Source organism: Mus caroli, unplaced genomic scaffold (genome assembly GCF_978045245.1).
Source record: "Mus caroli unplaced genomic scaffold, Mus_caroli_1 scaffold_9, whole genome shotgun sequence".
Lineage (NCBI taxonomy): Eukaryota > Metazoa > Chordata > Mammalia > Rodentia > Muridae > Mus > Mus caroli.
Window position 1 is genome coordinate 65,464,757 of NW_028227264.1, and position 15,242 is coordinate 65,479,998.

At 38.9% G+C, this 15,242-nt stretch overlaps 1 protein-coding gene across 5 annotated transcripts in view; it reads left to right on the top strand.

Annotated features, from left to right (window-relative positions):
* Jmjd1c (jumonji domain containing 1C) overlaps positions 1 to 15,242 on the top strand; it is a 155,083-nt gene that overhangs the window by 118,100 nt on the left and 21,741 nt on the right. For 3 of the 5 annotated variants that reach the window (XM_021173855.3, XM_029482356.2, XM_029482355.2), the window contains exons 6-12: positions 265 to 408; positions 504 to 696; positions 967 to 2,645; positions 5,994 to 6,166; positions 6,721 to 8,900; positions 11,761 to 11,962; positions 13,931 to 14,145. In XM_021173855.3, coding sequence (XP_021029514.1) covers positions 265 to 408; positions 504 to 696; positions 967 to 2,645; positions 5,994 to 6,166; positions 6,721 to 8,900; positions 11,761 to 11,962; positions 13,931 to 14,145 — 4,786 coding nt within the window. The remainder of the gene's footprint in view (positions 1 to 264; positions 409 to 503; positions 697 to 966; positions 2,646 to 5,993; positions 6,167 to 6,720; positions 8,901 to 11,760; positions 11,963 to 13,930; positions 14,146 to 15,242) is intronic. The other 2 variants (XM_021173857.3, XM_029482357.2) reach the window with 1 other exon arrangement.

Sequence of the window (15,242 nt, forward strand, 5' to 3'; positions counted from 1 at the left end):
TTTCTTTTCATTACTGAACTCTTTCAAAACAAGCATAGTTCTCACACTACATTTAATTATTAAAATTCTCTTTTAAGAATTACAGTGAATGCAAAAGGGAAAAGGTAATTTTGTCTTTTGTAATTAAAATTGGTTATGTAAGCAGGTGGTATTGTACAAATTTGAATTCCCAAACTTATTTGTAAATAGTTGAGTAAAGAAATTGTACTAATGTTATGCTGGTCAGTTTGTTAGATTTAATGTTTGTTTTATGTCATGGATTAGGTACTAGAACCACAGAATGTCGATCCTTCTATGGTTCAAATGACCTTTCTAGATGATGTCGTTCACTCTTTGTTAAAAGGTGAAAATATTGGCATTACATCACGACGAAGGTCTCGTGCCAGTCAAAATATCAGCACTGTTCACGTATGTATGTTATTAGTAATGCATTTTAATAAAATACTTTTCCTTAGGCTATTCAAAGTCAAATAGTAATATAATCATTGTTGATTTATTTTTAGGGTCATTATACACGTGCTCAAGCAAATAGTCCCAGACCAGCAATGAACTCTCAAGCTGCTGTACCAAAACAGAACACACACCAGCAACAGCAACAAAGAAGTATTCGTCCAAATAAGAGGAAGGGCTCAGATAGCAGCATACCTGATGAAGAGAAGATGAAGGAAGATAAATATGATTGTGTATCACGAGGAGGTAGGACCCACTTTTTAAAAGTTGCTTTTGAGAGAAAGAGAGAGAGAGATAGTGTCTCACTGCACACTCCTTGGCTATCCTGGAGTTGACTGGCTAGCTAGTGTCAGACTCAGTGATCTGTGTGTTGAGTGACAACGGCATTAGAGGCATGCCTCATCCTGCATAGCTAGACCTGCTTTATTTTTTTTTTAAGGGCATGTCCATAAATGAAAAAGCATTGAAGTATGCTTAAGATTGTGAAAATTAAAATCTTATTTTTTTATGTCACAGAAAATCCTAAAGGTAAGAACAAGCACATGGTGACTAAACGGCGGAAACCCGAGGAGGCTGAGAAGAGACTGAGCATGAAAAGGCTCCGGGCAGACAATGCCTCCGACGCCTCCGAGAGTAGTGACGCAGAGAGCTCCAGCAAGAGAGTGACTGAGACTTCCTCTGAACCAATGCCAGAGTATGAACCGAAAAATAAAGTCACCTCAAAGGTAAACGGAGAGGAGGGACAGTCCCAGGCTGTTGAAGAGGCAGGAGAAGACACCCTGATAGATACTCGGCCTCCCTGGGACCAGATGCAGGAAGATAAAAACCACGATGAAGGGGAGAAGCCCAAGTCCATGGACAGCCACCTTCAAGACAAAATGACTCTCCGTTCATCTGAGCAAGCCACAGTTGCTGACCACAATTCTAATGATTCAGTCCTTCAAGAATGCAATGTGGAAAAGCAACGCACAGTGGAATTGTTACCAAAGGACAGGTTAGTGTCCAGAACACCGACACCCAAATGTGTTACGGATATCAAGAACGACACTCATTCAGAGAGGGCGGCTCAGGAAAATTTAAATACTTTTGGCCTCCAGACACCTGAGAACATGGATCCAAATGTTAGTGATTCCAAACATTCAAATGCTAAATACCTAGAAACAGCAAAGCAAGATTGTGACCAGAGCTGGGTCAGTGATGTAGTGAAAGTGGATTTAACTCAGTCAAGTGTTACAAATGCTCCTTCAGGAAGTGATAAGCGAGATACGGAGAAAGAGAGAAATCACTATGTCTCATACATGTCTTCATTAAGTGCAGTTTCTGTCACAGAGGATCAGCTACATAAACGAAGTCCACCCCCAGAAACTATAAAAGCTAAACTAACTACTTCAGTAGATACCCAGAAGGCAAAATCCAGTTCTTCACCTGAAGTTGTTAAACCCAAGATCGCTCATTCTCCTGATTCTGTGAAGTCTAAAGCTGCTTATGGGAACAGTCAAGCTGTTGGGGAGCGAAGGCTGGCAAGTAAAATAGAGCATGAGTTATCCAGAGGTAGTTTCCATCCAGTTCCTACTCGAGGCAGTGCTTTGGAAACTACAAAGAGCCCTCTAATCATTGATAAAAACGAGCACTTCACAGTCTATAGGGATCCTGCTCTTATTGGATCAGAAACAGGAGCTAATCACATTTCACCTTTTTTGAGCCAGCATCCTTTTTCTCTTCATTCCTCATCCCATAGAACGTGTTTAAACCCAGGTACCCATCACCCTGCCTTAACGCCAGGACCCCACTTACTAGCTGGGTCAACTAGTCAAACTCCATTACCTACCATTAACACTCACCCTCTCACTAGTGGTCCACACCATCCTGTCCATCACCCTCATTTGCTTCCCACTGTGTTACCTGGAGTGCCTACTGCCTCTTTACTCAGTGGCCACCCACGTCTAGAGAGTGCTCATGCCAGCAGCTTGAGCCACTTAGCACTAGCACACCAGCAGCAGCAACAGTTGTTACAGCACCAGTCACCTCATCTTCTTGGACAAGCCCATCCTTCCGCTTCATATAATCAGCTTGGACTTTATCCAATTATTTGGCAATATCCGAATGGAACACATGCATACTCAGGACTTGGTCTCCCTTCTTCTAAGTGGGTTCACCCAGAAAATGCAGTTAATGCTGAAGCTTCATTAAGGAGGGTAAGTGAAACTGTTGTTGGGTACAGAGCAGCGTGTATTTGTTAATTATCCTCTATAGGTACTTTAAAAATAGTATAGGCTTTCAGGTGTTTATTTTGCAGATGGATAATAACCGCACCAGGCTTAACTTTTATAGATCACACTGTCTATTAGACTGTGATTTATGGTGTATATTTTGGTAGTAAAAGTACAGGCTTACAATTATATGTAGTAGTTAAGTTTTTTTTTTAATACATTTATTTAAATGATGTTATATTAGCCTTTGAACAGCTGAATGCATCATTTATGTTCACGGGATGTTTCAAAACATGACTTTCTAAATGCCTTTTGTGCTTAAGGACATTCGAAGTTAGGCACTGCAAGTAGTTGGCAACACTGTCAGCACTTCTATAGTGACATTATTGCAGGGTCACGTGTCTTTGAACAGTATAGAAGCCTTACTTTTTATCATGTTAAATTCTTACCGTGAAGCTAGCTTGGCCTTTTGCTGACCGTGTATTCTTTAAATATTCCTCCTGGACTGTTTAAATACCACCTCACTTGCAGTAAAGCAGCATGAAATTTATCATTTTTATCATTTTCAAGCTCTTGATTGAATAAGTAGTGTCAAGTTTTCCCATCTTTTACATTGATCCATTTATTTACTTGTTTATCATCCATCTATTCACCCATCTATTGTGTATGTGTTACAATGGTGTGCCACAACATTCATGTAGAGTTCATGGGCTAACTTACTCTGCATTTGGTGTTCCTTCTGCCACATAACTTCTGGGCCTCTTAACATAGGCAGCCAGGCATGAATGCAGGTTTCCTAGTGAGCCATCTGGCAGCCTAGTAGGGTCAAGTATCTTTGAGCAGTGTACAAGCTGTAAACCTTATCTTGTAAAATGAAACTCTATTCATTATACATTTAATTCCCTTCCTCCCAGCCTTTGACAACTTTCAGTTAATACTTTTCTAATTATCTGTCTTCGTTTAGCATGTCCTTTAGGCTCATCCATAGTGACACTGTTTACACAGAAGTATGGCCATTTTTAAAAGCTGCATTCTACTTTATTTCATGTGTGTGTATGCAGGTGGGAACACATTGTCTTTTCATTAGTATTAGGGCCTTATCCGTGCTAATCACACACATTTTGTTTAGCAATTTCTTTAACAGTGGACATTAGAGTTATTTTCAGTACTGAGCTTTTAGGATCAGTGTTTCCATGCAAATGGCATATGTATTAACACTTTTCATGCTATATTTTGGGCAAAATCCATAATGTGTTGGAAGTGGTGATTTGGAATCCCTTGCTACTAAATTCCTCTTATTTTAGGAATAATATTGTTTATATTTAGCATTTCATTGGACACAGGTAAATTGTTGTCATGATGCCAAAAGTTTGTCAGCGACGCTTTTGTGATTTTAGGTGGCAGTAATGAGATTGTCAGAGCCATCATGTTACAGTGGCCAATGTTGGTAGTCAGGTACACCTACTAAGCAGGTGGCAGTCTAAGGATATTTCTTGTGGTTTATTCTCAGTAACTCCTCTGTAGTTTGCCTTCCTATGAACTTCGGGTTTCCTAGATGAAATTAACAGTGGTTGTTACAGTTTGTTCTGCCCCAGTATTGGCACATTTACTATTAAGATTTCAGTTCTAGGATTATGCTTCCAGAATCACAGGCTTATCCTTCTTAATTTTATTTCTGAGCTAGGGTCTGGATTCTGTGTGCATCTCTGATCGTGTGCCATTGGTCATGTGACTTGAAACTTAATGGAGTTTCTGGTTACCAGAATGATACCAGAATGTAGAAGTTACTTAATGTAAGTGAAGCATACGATCACTGAGCACAGTTTTCACCCATATGCCCATTGCAGTCACTCTTCTGGGTCATGATGTAGGTGGCACTGCACAAAGATAGGACAGAGGCACACAGAAGCCAAGAGTTTTGGCAAATGGAAAACCTTCTTCCATAATCTCCAGACTCTGAGCCGGGCGGTGGTGGCCACGCCTTTAATCTCAGCACTTGAGAGGCAGAGGCAGGCAGATTTCTGTGTTCGAGGCCAGCCTGGTCTACAGAGTGAGTTCCAGGACAGCCAGGGCTACTGAGAAACCCTGTCTTGAAAAGCCAAAAAAAAAGTTCCAAACTCTGCAAAAGAAATAGCAGATTGTTTATAAGACCTTAAAATGTTTTATTCTAGTTAGGTTTTTATTCACTTATATAAAATTAAAATACAAAGATGTAAACTAAAGTAACATTTTAAGCAAAAAGATCCCGTTAACTTCATGTTTGTAATCAGGGTGATCAGACAATATAAGCAGAAGCCACTAGATGAGGAAATAATTTTAAATGCTACTTCATAAGAAAAAAAATCTTTCATCATTGTCGTTGAATCTTACGTAACTATGGCCTTCTGTCTGTGTCATTATATTTAATGTTCTTGTACAGCATTGTGCACTATTATCTTGTGAGGTTTAGAACTGTAACTTACCATTAAGCCATCTCTGTGGTACGTACTAACGACTCTTCATGACGATATGAGTTAAAAGGTTTATTCCTTTTAGTCAAACTAAAGGTGGTTTGAATTTTCCTCTTGTGTGACTCATCCTAATGACAGATTTACAAAGCACACTCTTGAGTTATATTGGGTCACAGTATAGAAAACAGTTTTTAAACATGTAATTAGACATACGGGCTTTAACATGTATGTCACTGTCACCATATAAGTACTAGCTTATCAGACCCACAGCACACTGTTATGGAAAACATAACTGTGTCAATGCTTCCACACGTCTCTCTCTAGTGGCCTAACGGGGCCTGGCTTACAGAGACAGTCAAACACATTTAGGCCTTAAATGAAGTGATCTGGGAGTTGTGCGTATACTCTTATATTACAAAGTTAATTACCCTATGGGAAAAATTGACAGACAAACTTGATTTTAATTTTTGCTTCTAGTGGAATAACATGTTAGGTCTAACATTCTGGTTTTGTTGTAAGCACTAATTCTGGTTTTAGGATCATAGGGAATCATAAAATTAGGTCTGTTGGCATTGTTTATACACTTCATATCTGCTTTTAGTGAAGAAATATTTTTAGAAGTTACTATTTTATGTTGATTTGTTTTAAGTTGAATGTAAAAAGACTGTCTGATTAATGTTGGTTAAAAGTTGAATATTTCTCACCAGATTCATTTAAAAATACCAGGTTTTATAAATATACTATGGTAAGAAATCTTGCTAAGAAACTTGAATGCTAGGACTAAGTACATGACAGTCTACCCAGCTCAACAATTTAGGTTTGTGTTTTTCTGTTGTTGTTTTGGTAACTAAAATGTAGGTTTTTTTGGTTTTGTTTCTAATAGAATTCTCCCAGTCCTTGGCTACATCAACCCACTCCTGTGACCTCAGCAGATGGTATTGGATTACTTAGTCACATTCCTGTCAGACCTTCCAGTGCAGAGCCTCATCGACCTCACAAGATTACAGTGCATTCCAGTCCCCCACTGACAAAGACATTAGCAGATCACCACAAAGAGTAAGCTTACCAGTGTTTAACACTTAACACATGCCTTTGGCTTTCATGATTTTGTTGTTTGTTTGTTTGTTTTTCAAGACAGGGTTTCTCTGTGTAGCCCTGGCTGTCCTGGAACTCACTCTGTAGATCAGGCTGGCCTCAAACTCAGAAGTCTGCCTGCCTCTGCCTCCTAATTGCTGGGATTAAAGGCCTGCGCCACCACTGCCTGGCTCATGATTTTCTCAATTCACTTTTTAAATAGTTTATTTAAAATTGGTGTCAAATCTAGACTGAAGATTCTTTTCTTTTCCTTGTGTTTTGCCTTGTTGAGTCAGTCTGCTATTAAACTCATTGCAATCCTCCTGCCTCAGCCTTCCAAATAATGGCAATTATAGGTATAAGTCAATGACTTATAGGTATAAGTCATTACATGTGGATCTGTTCTTTTCACACTGGAATATCTTCCAATTTTAAATACTATCAAAACTGTTTGCTTTCATAATAGAATAACATTTCATAAAAATCATTTTGTATGGAAAAGTGATTACAGGAATCTTTGTGTATTTTCTTTGTAGAGAATTGGAGAGGAAAGCTTTTATGGAACCATTACGGTCTAATGCATCCACATCAGTAAAAGGTGACCTGGATCTTAATAGGTCACAGGCAGGAAAAGATTGTCACTTGCATAGGCATTTTGTGGGTCCAAGGCCACCCCAGGAGACTGGAGAGAGACTGAACAAATACAAGGAGGAACATCGTCGGATTCTTCAGGAAAGTATTGATGTGGCTCCATTTACAACCAAAATCAAGGGCCATGAGGTCGAAAGAGAGAATTACTCCAGAGTAGTGCCATCGTCTTCTAGTCCTAAAAGCCATGCTATCAAACAAGATAAAGACGTAGACCGCTCCGTGTCAGAGATTTATAAGATGAAGCACTCAGTGCCTCAGAGTTTGCCCCAAAGTAACTACTTCACTACTTTATCTAATAGTGTGGTCAATGAGCCACCAAGATCCTACCCATCCAAAGAAGTTTCCAACATTTACACTGAGAAACAAAATAATAACCTTTCTGCAACAGCCAATCCTCAAACTCATTCTTTTATATCATCTCTTTCGAAGCCTCCACCTTTGATTAAACACCAACCAGAAAGTGAAAGTTTAGTGGGCAAGATACCAGACCATCTTCCCCATCAGAGTGCATCTCACTCAGTAACAACGTTCAGAAGTGATTGTCGAAGCCCTACCCATCTGACTGTTTCTTCTACTAATGCACTCCGCAGCATGCCTGCTCTGCACAGGGCACCAGTATTCCATCCACCAATCCACCACAGTTTGGAAAGAAAGGAAAGCAGCTACAGTAGCCTTTCCCCTCCAACTCTGACACCGGTAATGCCGGTAAATGCTGGTGGCAAAGTTCAAGAATCTCAGAAGCCTCCAACTCTAATTCCTGAGCCAAAAGACTCTCAGTCAAATTTTAAGAATTCTTCTGATCAGAGTCTAACGGAAATGTGGAGATCTAATAACAACCTCAACAGAGAGAAAGCTGAGTGGCCCGTGGAAAAGAGTAGTGGAAAGTCCCAGGCTGCTGTGGCATCTGTCATTGTTCGTCCACCTTCTAGTACAAAAGTTGATAGTGTGCCATCTGTACCATTAGCTTCCAAAGATCGAGTTTGTGAAAGATCTTCATCTGGGGCAAATAAAACAGATTACCTCAAACCAGAAGCCGGAGAGACTGGAAGAATTATTCTACCAAATGTGAATTTAGAAAGTGCTCATGTGAAATCTGAAAAAAACTTTGAAGTTGTCTCCCAGGGCAATGTTCCTGTTTCAGTCATGTCTGCTGTAAATGTAGTCTCTACTACCAAAACAGATGTGTTCACATCTGCTGCCACTACCACCAGTGTCTCCAGCTTGGGTAGTGCAGAAACAATTTATTCTTTATCAAATACCATTTCGGCCTCTACACCCTTAGAATGTACTTCTTCAAAAAATGTTAGTCAGTCAGTGGCGCAAGCAAAGGATTGCAAAGTCAGCACCGCAGTTCCAGTCACTCTGGCCTGTAGTAAGACAGGAAGTGGTGTTCAGCCTGGCTCTGGCTTCTCAGGCACAACTGATTTTATTCATTTAAAAAAGCACAAGGCAGCATTGGCTGCAGCTCAGTTTAAAAATAGTAATGTCAGTGAGGCTGAACTTAATACTGTGAGAAATCAGACAGTGGCAGCCTCTCTTCCCCTGGATAGCACCATGACCTGCACTGCAAGTAACAAAGCAATCTCTGTAGGAAATGGGCCAGCAGCCCAGCCCAGTCAGCCCAACTACCACACTAAACTGAAGAAGGCCTGGCTCACCAGACATTCAGAAGAAGATAAAAATACTAATAAAATGGAAAATTCAGGGAATTCTGTATCAGAAATTATTAAGCCATGTTCTGTTAACTTAATAGCCTCTACATCTAATGATATACAAAATAGTGTAGATGGGAGAGTCGCTGTAGATAAATATGGAAGAGATGAGAAAGTCAGCAGGAGAAAAGCCAAGAGAACTTACGAATCTGGCTCTGAAAGTGGAGACTCAGACGAGAGCGAAAGCAAGTCGGAGCAGAGGACTAAACGGCAGCCTAAGCCAACTTATAAAAAGAAGCAGAACGACCTGCAGAAGAGGAAAGGCGAGGTCGAAGAGGACTCAAAGCCCAATGGAGTTCTCAGCAGGAGCGCCAAGGACAAAAGTAAACTGAAGTTGCAGAACAGTAATAGTGGTGAGTAAATACATTTGTTGATTGCAAATAAAATGGGCCATGGTCCTGGCAGGAAGGATGTGGTTCCATAGGATGTAGTTGTAAATTTCATTTCTGCCTTTCCTATGTCTCCCCACAAGAGGGAAAGATTAGATCCCCGATCTTGAGAGATGTTTTCACCTGACGTTTGTTGTAGGAAAGACAATCCAATGTGAAATTTAGAAATTGATCTTTTCCTAGAAATGTCAAAATACAGCTTTGATTATTACACCAGAAAAAAACTGTACTTCTGATACTAAAGTATTTAGCTGTGACATGATCTCATTCGAGAAGTAAGTCCTATTTACCTGTAAGCACAGCACTGAGGAGCAGTGTGATGTGGTCCGTCTCATCCTTACCATGTAACAAAGCTGTGAGTTTAGGGAGATTTCCTAAATCATTTTTGCTTAAATTTACTTTATAAGCTGAAATTGTGACCAAATTTTAGAATGTTTACAATATACTTGTTGATGTATACACTAGCGAGTCTCCTACACTCTAATTAATTTCTGTATCCCAACGTGCATTTATGGTGTTGACATTGAGAAGTCAGGGCTCGAATGCATTTATGTGACTTTAATGTCTTGCTCCCGAGTTCTCTTCACTAGGGCAGCTGTTTTTGAATTTCTTAAGCAAGACCTAGGTCTTCAAGGCTCTCACTGTATAAAAGGAGCAGTGTTAGATAATGTATGTTAGCAGGGTTTTATTCACAGACCTATACATTTTAGATACGTTACCAATAAATTAGACAGCTCGAATTAAAGGATGACGCCTTATTTAAAGCAGATAGTATTATTAAATTACTAGAAGAAATTTAGTAGTATCAAGTCTGGCCTAGTATAGACGAATTAATAGTATCAAAAGCCCTTCAATAAGTTACCTTTGTAATTCATTCACTTCTTTAAAAAAAAAAAACCTTCAGAAGTGCCTATTTTATTATCACATAATTAAGAATTGGTTTCAAGTATATCATTTTGAAAAATTCATAGTACTTTTTAAGTTATTACAATCAGTGTTATGAAGTTTCACATTCTAAACTGTTCCCATCATATAGAATTAAAAGTATATTGGTTAAAGTTAATTCCTAGTTTAAAAGAAATAGAAACAGGATTGCATTTAGTTTTCTCTAGTGTAATCAATTTAGAAGTAAATGATTGAAGAAAGTGTGCCAAATAATGTCTTATCAGTGGTGTGATATGTGTTGTTCATTCTAACACTCTTTAATAAAGTCCATAGGAAAGATCTCTTGTATGCATTGGAAAAGAAGTGCCTTTTTATTAGTTTTCCTGTTTGAATTGAGTGTGCATTATGTGTATGTCTGGTGCCGTGGAGGCCAGAAAATAGCATTGGATCTCCAGGGGCTGGAATTGAAGTTGTAGGCATTGGGGATTGAACCTTGGTCTTCTGGAAGAGCAGCCAGTGGTATCGACTAGAAAGCCATCTCTGCAACCCTAGAAACATCTTTATACCAGTCGTTATGCCATAACTGGCATGTGCTGTGTGCCTAAGCATATGTGATTACTGGGTGGTCTCTAGTCCAAGATAAAGACTAAAAAGGAGGGAACAACTGTAAAGAATAAAGAAGCAGGCAGCAATCTTAAATGTTTTTATATTTTAATCTACCTCTAAACAATACTGCCTATTGGAGAGTGGTGTGTGTGCACGTCTGTGTGTGTATGTGTGATTATATTAATCACACTATCAATAATTAGGTATTAGTGGGAAATCTGGATAGGAATTCTGTTCTCTCTCGGTTTTGGTAAGCTATATTTGGTTTCAGAACCTGTGTGATTTTGATACAATTGGAAAGGATTTGAAAGGAAGGATAGCAAATATTTATTCTTGAGTTACAAATAATGGGCTGTACATCAAATCTTTGTGATGGAGAGGATGGTAAAAGACAAGGGTAAAGAAGTACATCTGCTGGCTGCGGAGCTCATTCTTAAATGAATAGGTATTCAGGTGGAAGTGCAGTCATCTGTATGCTTTGTTGACTCTCCTGGTACACAGATGACTTTAGTAATGTTGTTTCCCTTTTTGGTTCATGCTAAGGACCAGTTATGAAACAGTGGGACTGAATATGGAGAATGAACTTATCTTTTTGCCTACAAATCTTAGAGCATAGTCCATTTGGGAGATTGTATTTCCTTACACACTGGACAGAGTATCTCTTGTGTGTTTGCAAAGATTAAAGATTGCCCTCAGAACACTTGGGCTTTACGGACATTCATAACGAGGAGCAGCTGATTGCTTTGAGTTTGCTTTTCAATCACTTCCTTCAACCAAATGCCCCAATTAATATTGTAGACCCTTTCTCCCTTTCTTCACAACCCTTTTAGTTTTGTAAAAGATACAGTTCCCATCAGTATATTGATGTTGTATACTAGGTTCTTGTCATCAGAGAAAGATGATGGTTGTTTTTGGTGGTGGTAGTGGGTTTTGAGACGTTTTCACTAGATATCGCAGGCTGGCCTTGAACATGTGCTCATTCTTCTACTTCCGTTACCCAAGAGCTACCCAAGAGCTGGAATTAAAGGCACATGCCTCCATACCTAGCAACAGGCTTATTTTCGGCTAAATGTGTACATAATGTGACTGATTCTTATGTTTGGTATTACACTCTTATAAAGATGCAGTGTAAACATTTCATTTCACTGAAGGATTACTGCTTTCCTTTCCTATCTGATTAGAGTGGATGGGCAGGTAAACAGAGGATGTTGGAGACTTAGCAGTTGTCCATCATTTATTTGGAGTTTGGTCTTATCAGCAAGCATTTCAATCCCAAAGACTAACCCTTTCTGTAAAACAGAACCCTGTTGATAAGTTCCTTCTAATTTTACAGCTGGCATTCCTCGTTCAGTGTTGAAAGACTGGCGAAAAGTCAAGAAGCTGAAGCAAACTGGAGAATCCTTTTTGCAGGATGACTCTTGCTGTGAGATAGGTCCCAACTTACAAAAGTGCCGAGAGTGTAGACTCATCCGTAGTAAGAAGGGGGAAGAATCAACTCATTCACCGGTGTTTTGTAGATTTTACTACTTTAGGAGGTAAGTCAAAGTACAAGAAGTGGCAGGGTCTCTGCACTTAATATTGGAGCTTGTACTAGGACTCTGAGGAGCTCCTTTCCTGTGTTCTTTGTTCTGACATAGTCTAAATAATCCTAACTCATGCTGTGCTGTGACTGTGGCTGGCAGCTCAGCCTTTTCACAGTATGACTCAATTACTCATGCTCCCCAATCTTTCTTTGAACAGATTCATTCTTCTTCCATCAGAAGTTTTAGCATTTCTTCCTAAAAATTGTAAGAAAATATCCACCTTAATTTTAAAATTTCTTAAAAATGCATATACTTTTGCCAAAACAGTTTTACATTTACTTAAGTAAAAAATGTTGTCTGTGAATCCAGATACACAGTCTTGGCTATAAAACATAGGAATGGTCATATTTACACATTATAACTAATATATCATATCATAGTTCACAAGGCTTATAGTAAAATACCAGAATCATCTAGATCCTAATCTATTTAACATAAACATTGTCAAGTGCTTTACATGTAAAAGTTTCCTAAAAAGGGCAGGTAACACCACCAGTAAAACTAGTTCTGAGTCTCACATTCTAGACCCACCCCATGATTGCTGTTGAATCCCATCTGTGCTCTTCGGTGCCTCTGTGAAGTTTATGACCTTTTATAGGATGATAGCTGAGCTGTTTCATTTGAAAATGTGTGGGTACTTAATGAAGGCTCACGACGAGGGACACAGTGTGCACGCCCTTGCTGTAGTACAACACATATGTCAGCGGAGCCAGCCTGGGCTATGTAGAGGGATCTTATCTTAAAAAAAAAAGAAAGAAAAAGAAAACAAACAAAACCCAAAAGCCATACATTGTTTTTTACTTCAGAGCCTATGGCCAGCAGTCCACCAGAGGCAAGGCAGGCCACCTTGGGAAGGAGTTGAGGGTTATAGAAGTGGTGCTCATGCATTGTGAGAGCTAAATTCCAAAGGAATCAAGGGAGGATGTGAAAACCTCAGGTTTGAGGAAAAGAAATGTTCTGATGAAGACAATCATACTGGGTGAAGGTGACTGTAATTGTTGCTTCTCAGAGGGAGCTTTCAAAGAGAAGCAGAACCAGGGGAATTAGAAGTTCAAGGTTATTGTCATGTCTCGGGATTGCTGTACAGTAAGTTTGAAGCTAGCCTAGGCTATGAGACCAGTCTCCAAAACCAAACACCTCATTAAAATAAAAAGTAGGAAACTAGAAATCCTGAGGTGATTAAAGACTTTTTTTTTCCTGTGCTTTTTTTTTTTTTTTTTTTTTTTTTCTTTCAAGACAGGATTTCTCTGTGTAGCCCTGGCTCTCCTGGAACTCACTCTGTAGTTCAGTCTGGCCTCGAACTCAGAAATCCGCCTGCCTCTGCCTCCCGTGTGTGCCACCACCACCTGGTGATTAAAGACATTTTTAACTTGATCAATTTTAGATTAGAAAGACTAGTCATAAGACTTGTAAGCCTGGTGTTATATGCTTCTAATTCCAGAACTCAGGACAATTACACAGAATTGTTGCTAATTCAGAGCTAACCTGGGTTACAGTACGTAGCTTTTGGTGGGTGGAGGGAAGCAAAAATCACAATACTATTCTGATAACATTGGTCAGACTCTGTCTCCCTCGCCTTACGCATGCAGAGTTCCTGGGAATTAACTGCTGATTGTTGGTACTGAGAGTGGGTCATTGGTATTGCCCTGTTGAATGTTGGACGTAGAGGCTTGTGCATGCTGGCTAATTGTTGTACCTGTGAGCTTTAGATCCCAACCCTTGGTTCTTGAAATAACCTAAAACCAGTGCTGCTTATCACTGTCACTATAGCATGCCCGAGACACTGAAATTGATTAATAACTTGAGCATGCTTGAGAAACTATCCTCTTCTATCATTTATAATTACAACAGGTTTATAATGTGGGAACATAAAAATTAATTCTCATCTTAGTTCCTAACATTTTGTTTTTAATGTTTCAGATTGTCCTTTAGTAAGAATGGAGTAGTCAGAATAGATGGTTTCTCTTCTCCTGATCAATACGATGATGAAGCCATGAGTTTATGGACCCATGAAAATTATGAAGATGATGAAGTAGATGTTGAAACCTCTAAGTATATCTTGGACATAATAGGTGATAAGTTCTGTCAGTTAGTAACATCTGAAAAAACAGCTTTGTCCTGGGTGAAAAAGGATGGTAAGGAAGTTAATATAACATGCAATTTACAAATTTCATTCAAAGAATTCTTATATATTATTAATCTATAAGTCCTTCATCTTACCTAATTTTATTGACATTTTAGCTGTGATAATGCCACCTCTTACGGATATGAGGTTCAGATGTTCCATTTTGAAACTGAATGGACCATTCATGAAATTGTAATATTTTCATAAATGTACAACATAAAATAGTATGATGAAATGTCTTTGCATGAAAATTATACAGTGTCTGTGAATACATATACATACACACACACACACACAATTCATCACAAGTTTTTTATATTTGAATCTTCTACATTTTGTTTAACTATTACTTATTGCAGATAATGTCTTCAAATATCAGGCCTATAAAACAGAAACATTAACTACTTTGTGTATTTGTTTACCAAACAACTTCATTGGTTCTGTTTACTTAAATGTAAAGCTCTTCGTCTCAGTAAGTGCTGATGTGGCAGTGCCCTTGGTGTTAGGTAGCTTTTTTTCTTTACTTTTTCTTTCCTAAAATTAGTGGCTGGTTTTTCAATGTATATATGGTGATAATTAGAAATATTTTTGTACCATAACTGAAAAGAGATGGCTATGACTGCTTGCTACCTTGTGGGGAGGCCACAGACCCCACTAACTATGCTGTACTATACATGGTAGAGACCCTACTTTGGATACAAGCCAGCCATTTTAGTGTTTACTTTGTGAATCTTATTTTTTTTTTTTTTTTACTTTAAAAATTTTTTTTTATTTTATTAATCTTCAGATACAGCAGAAGAGGATATTGGATCCCATTACAGATGGTTGTGAGCCACCATGTGGTTGCTGGGAATTGAACTCAGCACCTGTAGAAGAGCAGTCACTGCTATTAACCGCTGAACCATCTCTCTACCTTCCTCTTTGTGATTCTTATAAAGAGATGTGCACACTATCAAGAAATCTGCCTTGGGAGTATAATCCCCACAAATAGCGAGTGGAGGCAGGAGGACAATTAGCTTGTGGCCTGCCTGATAGTATAACAGCTGCATACTGAGAAGCTATGAATCTCTTTCTGTTTTACATTAAGACACTGTAGTCATTCTTCAT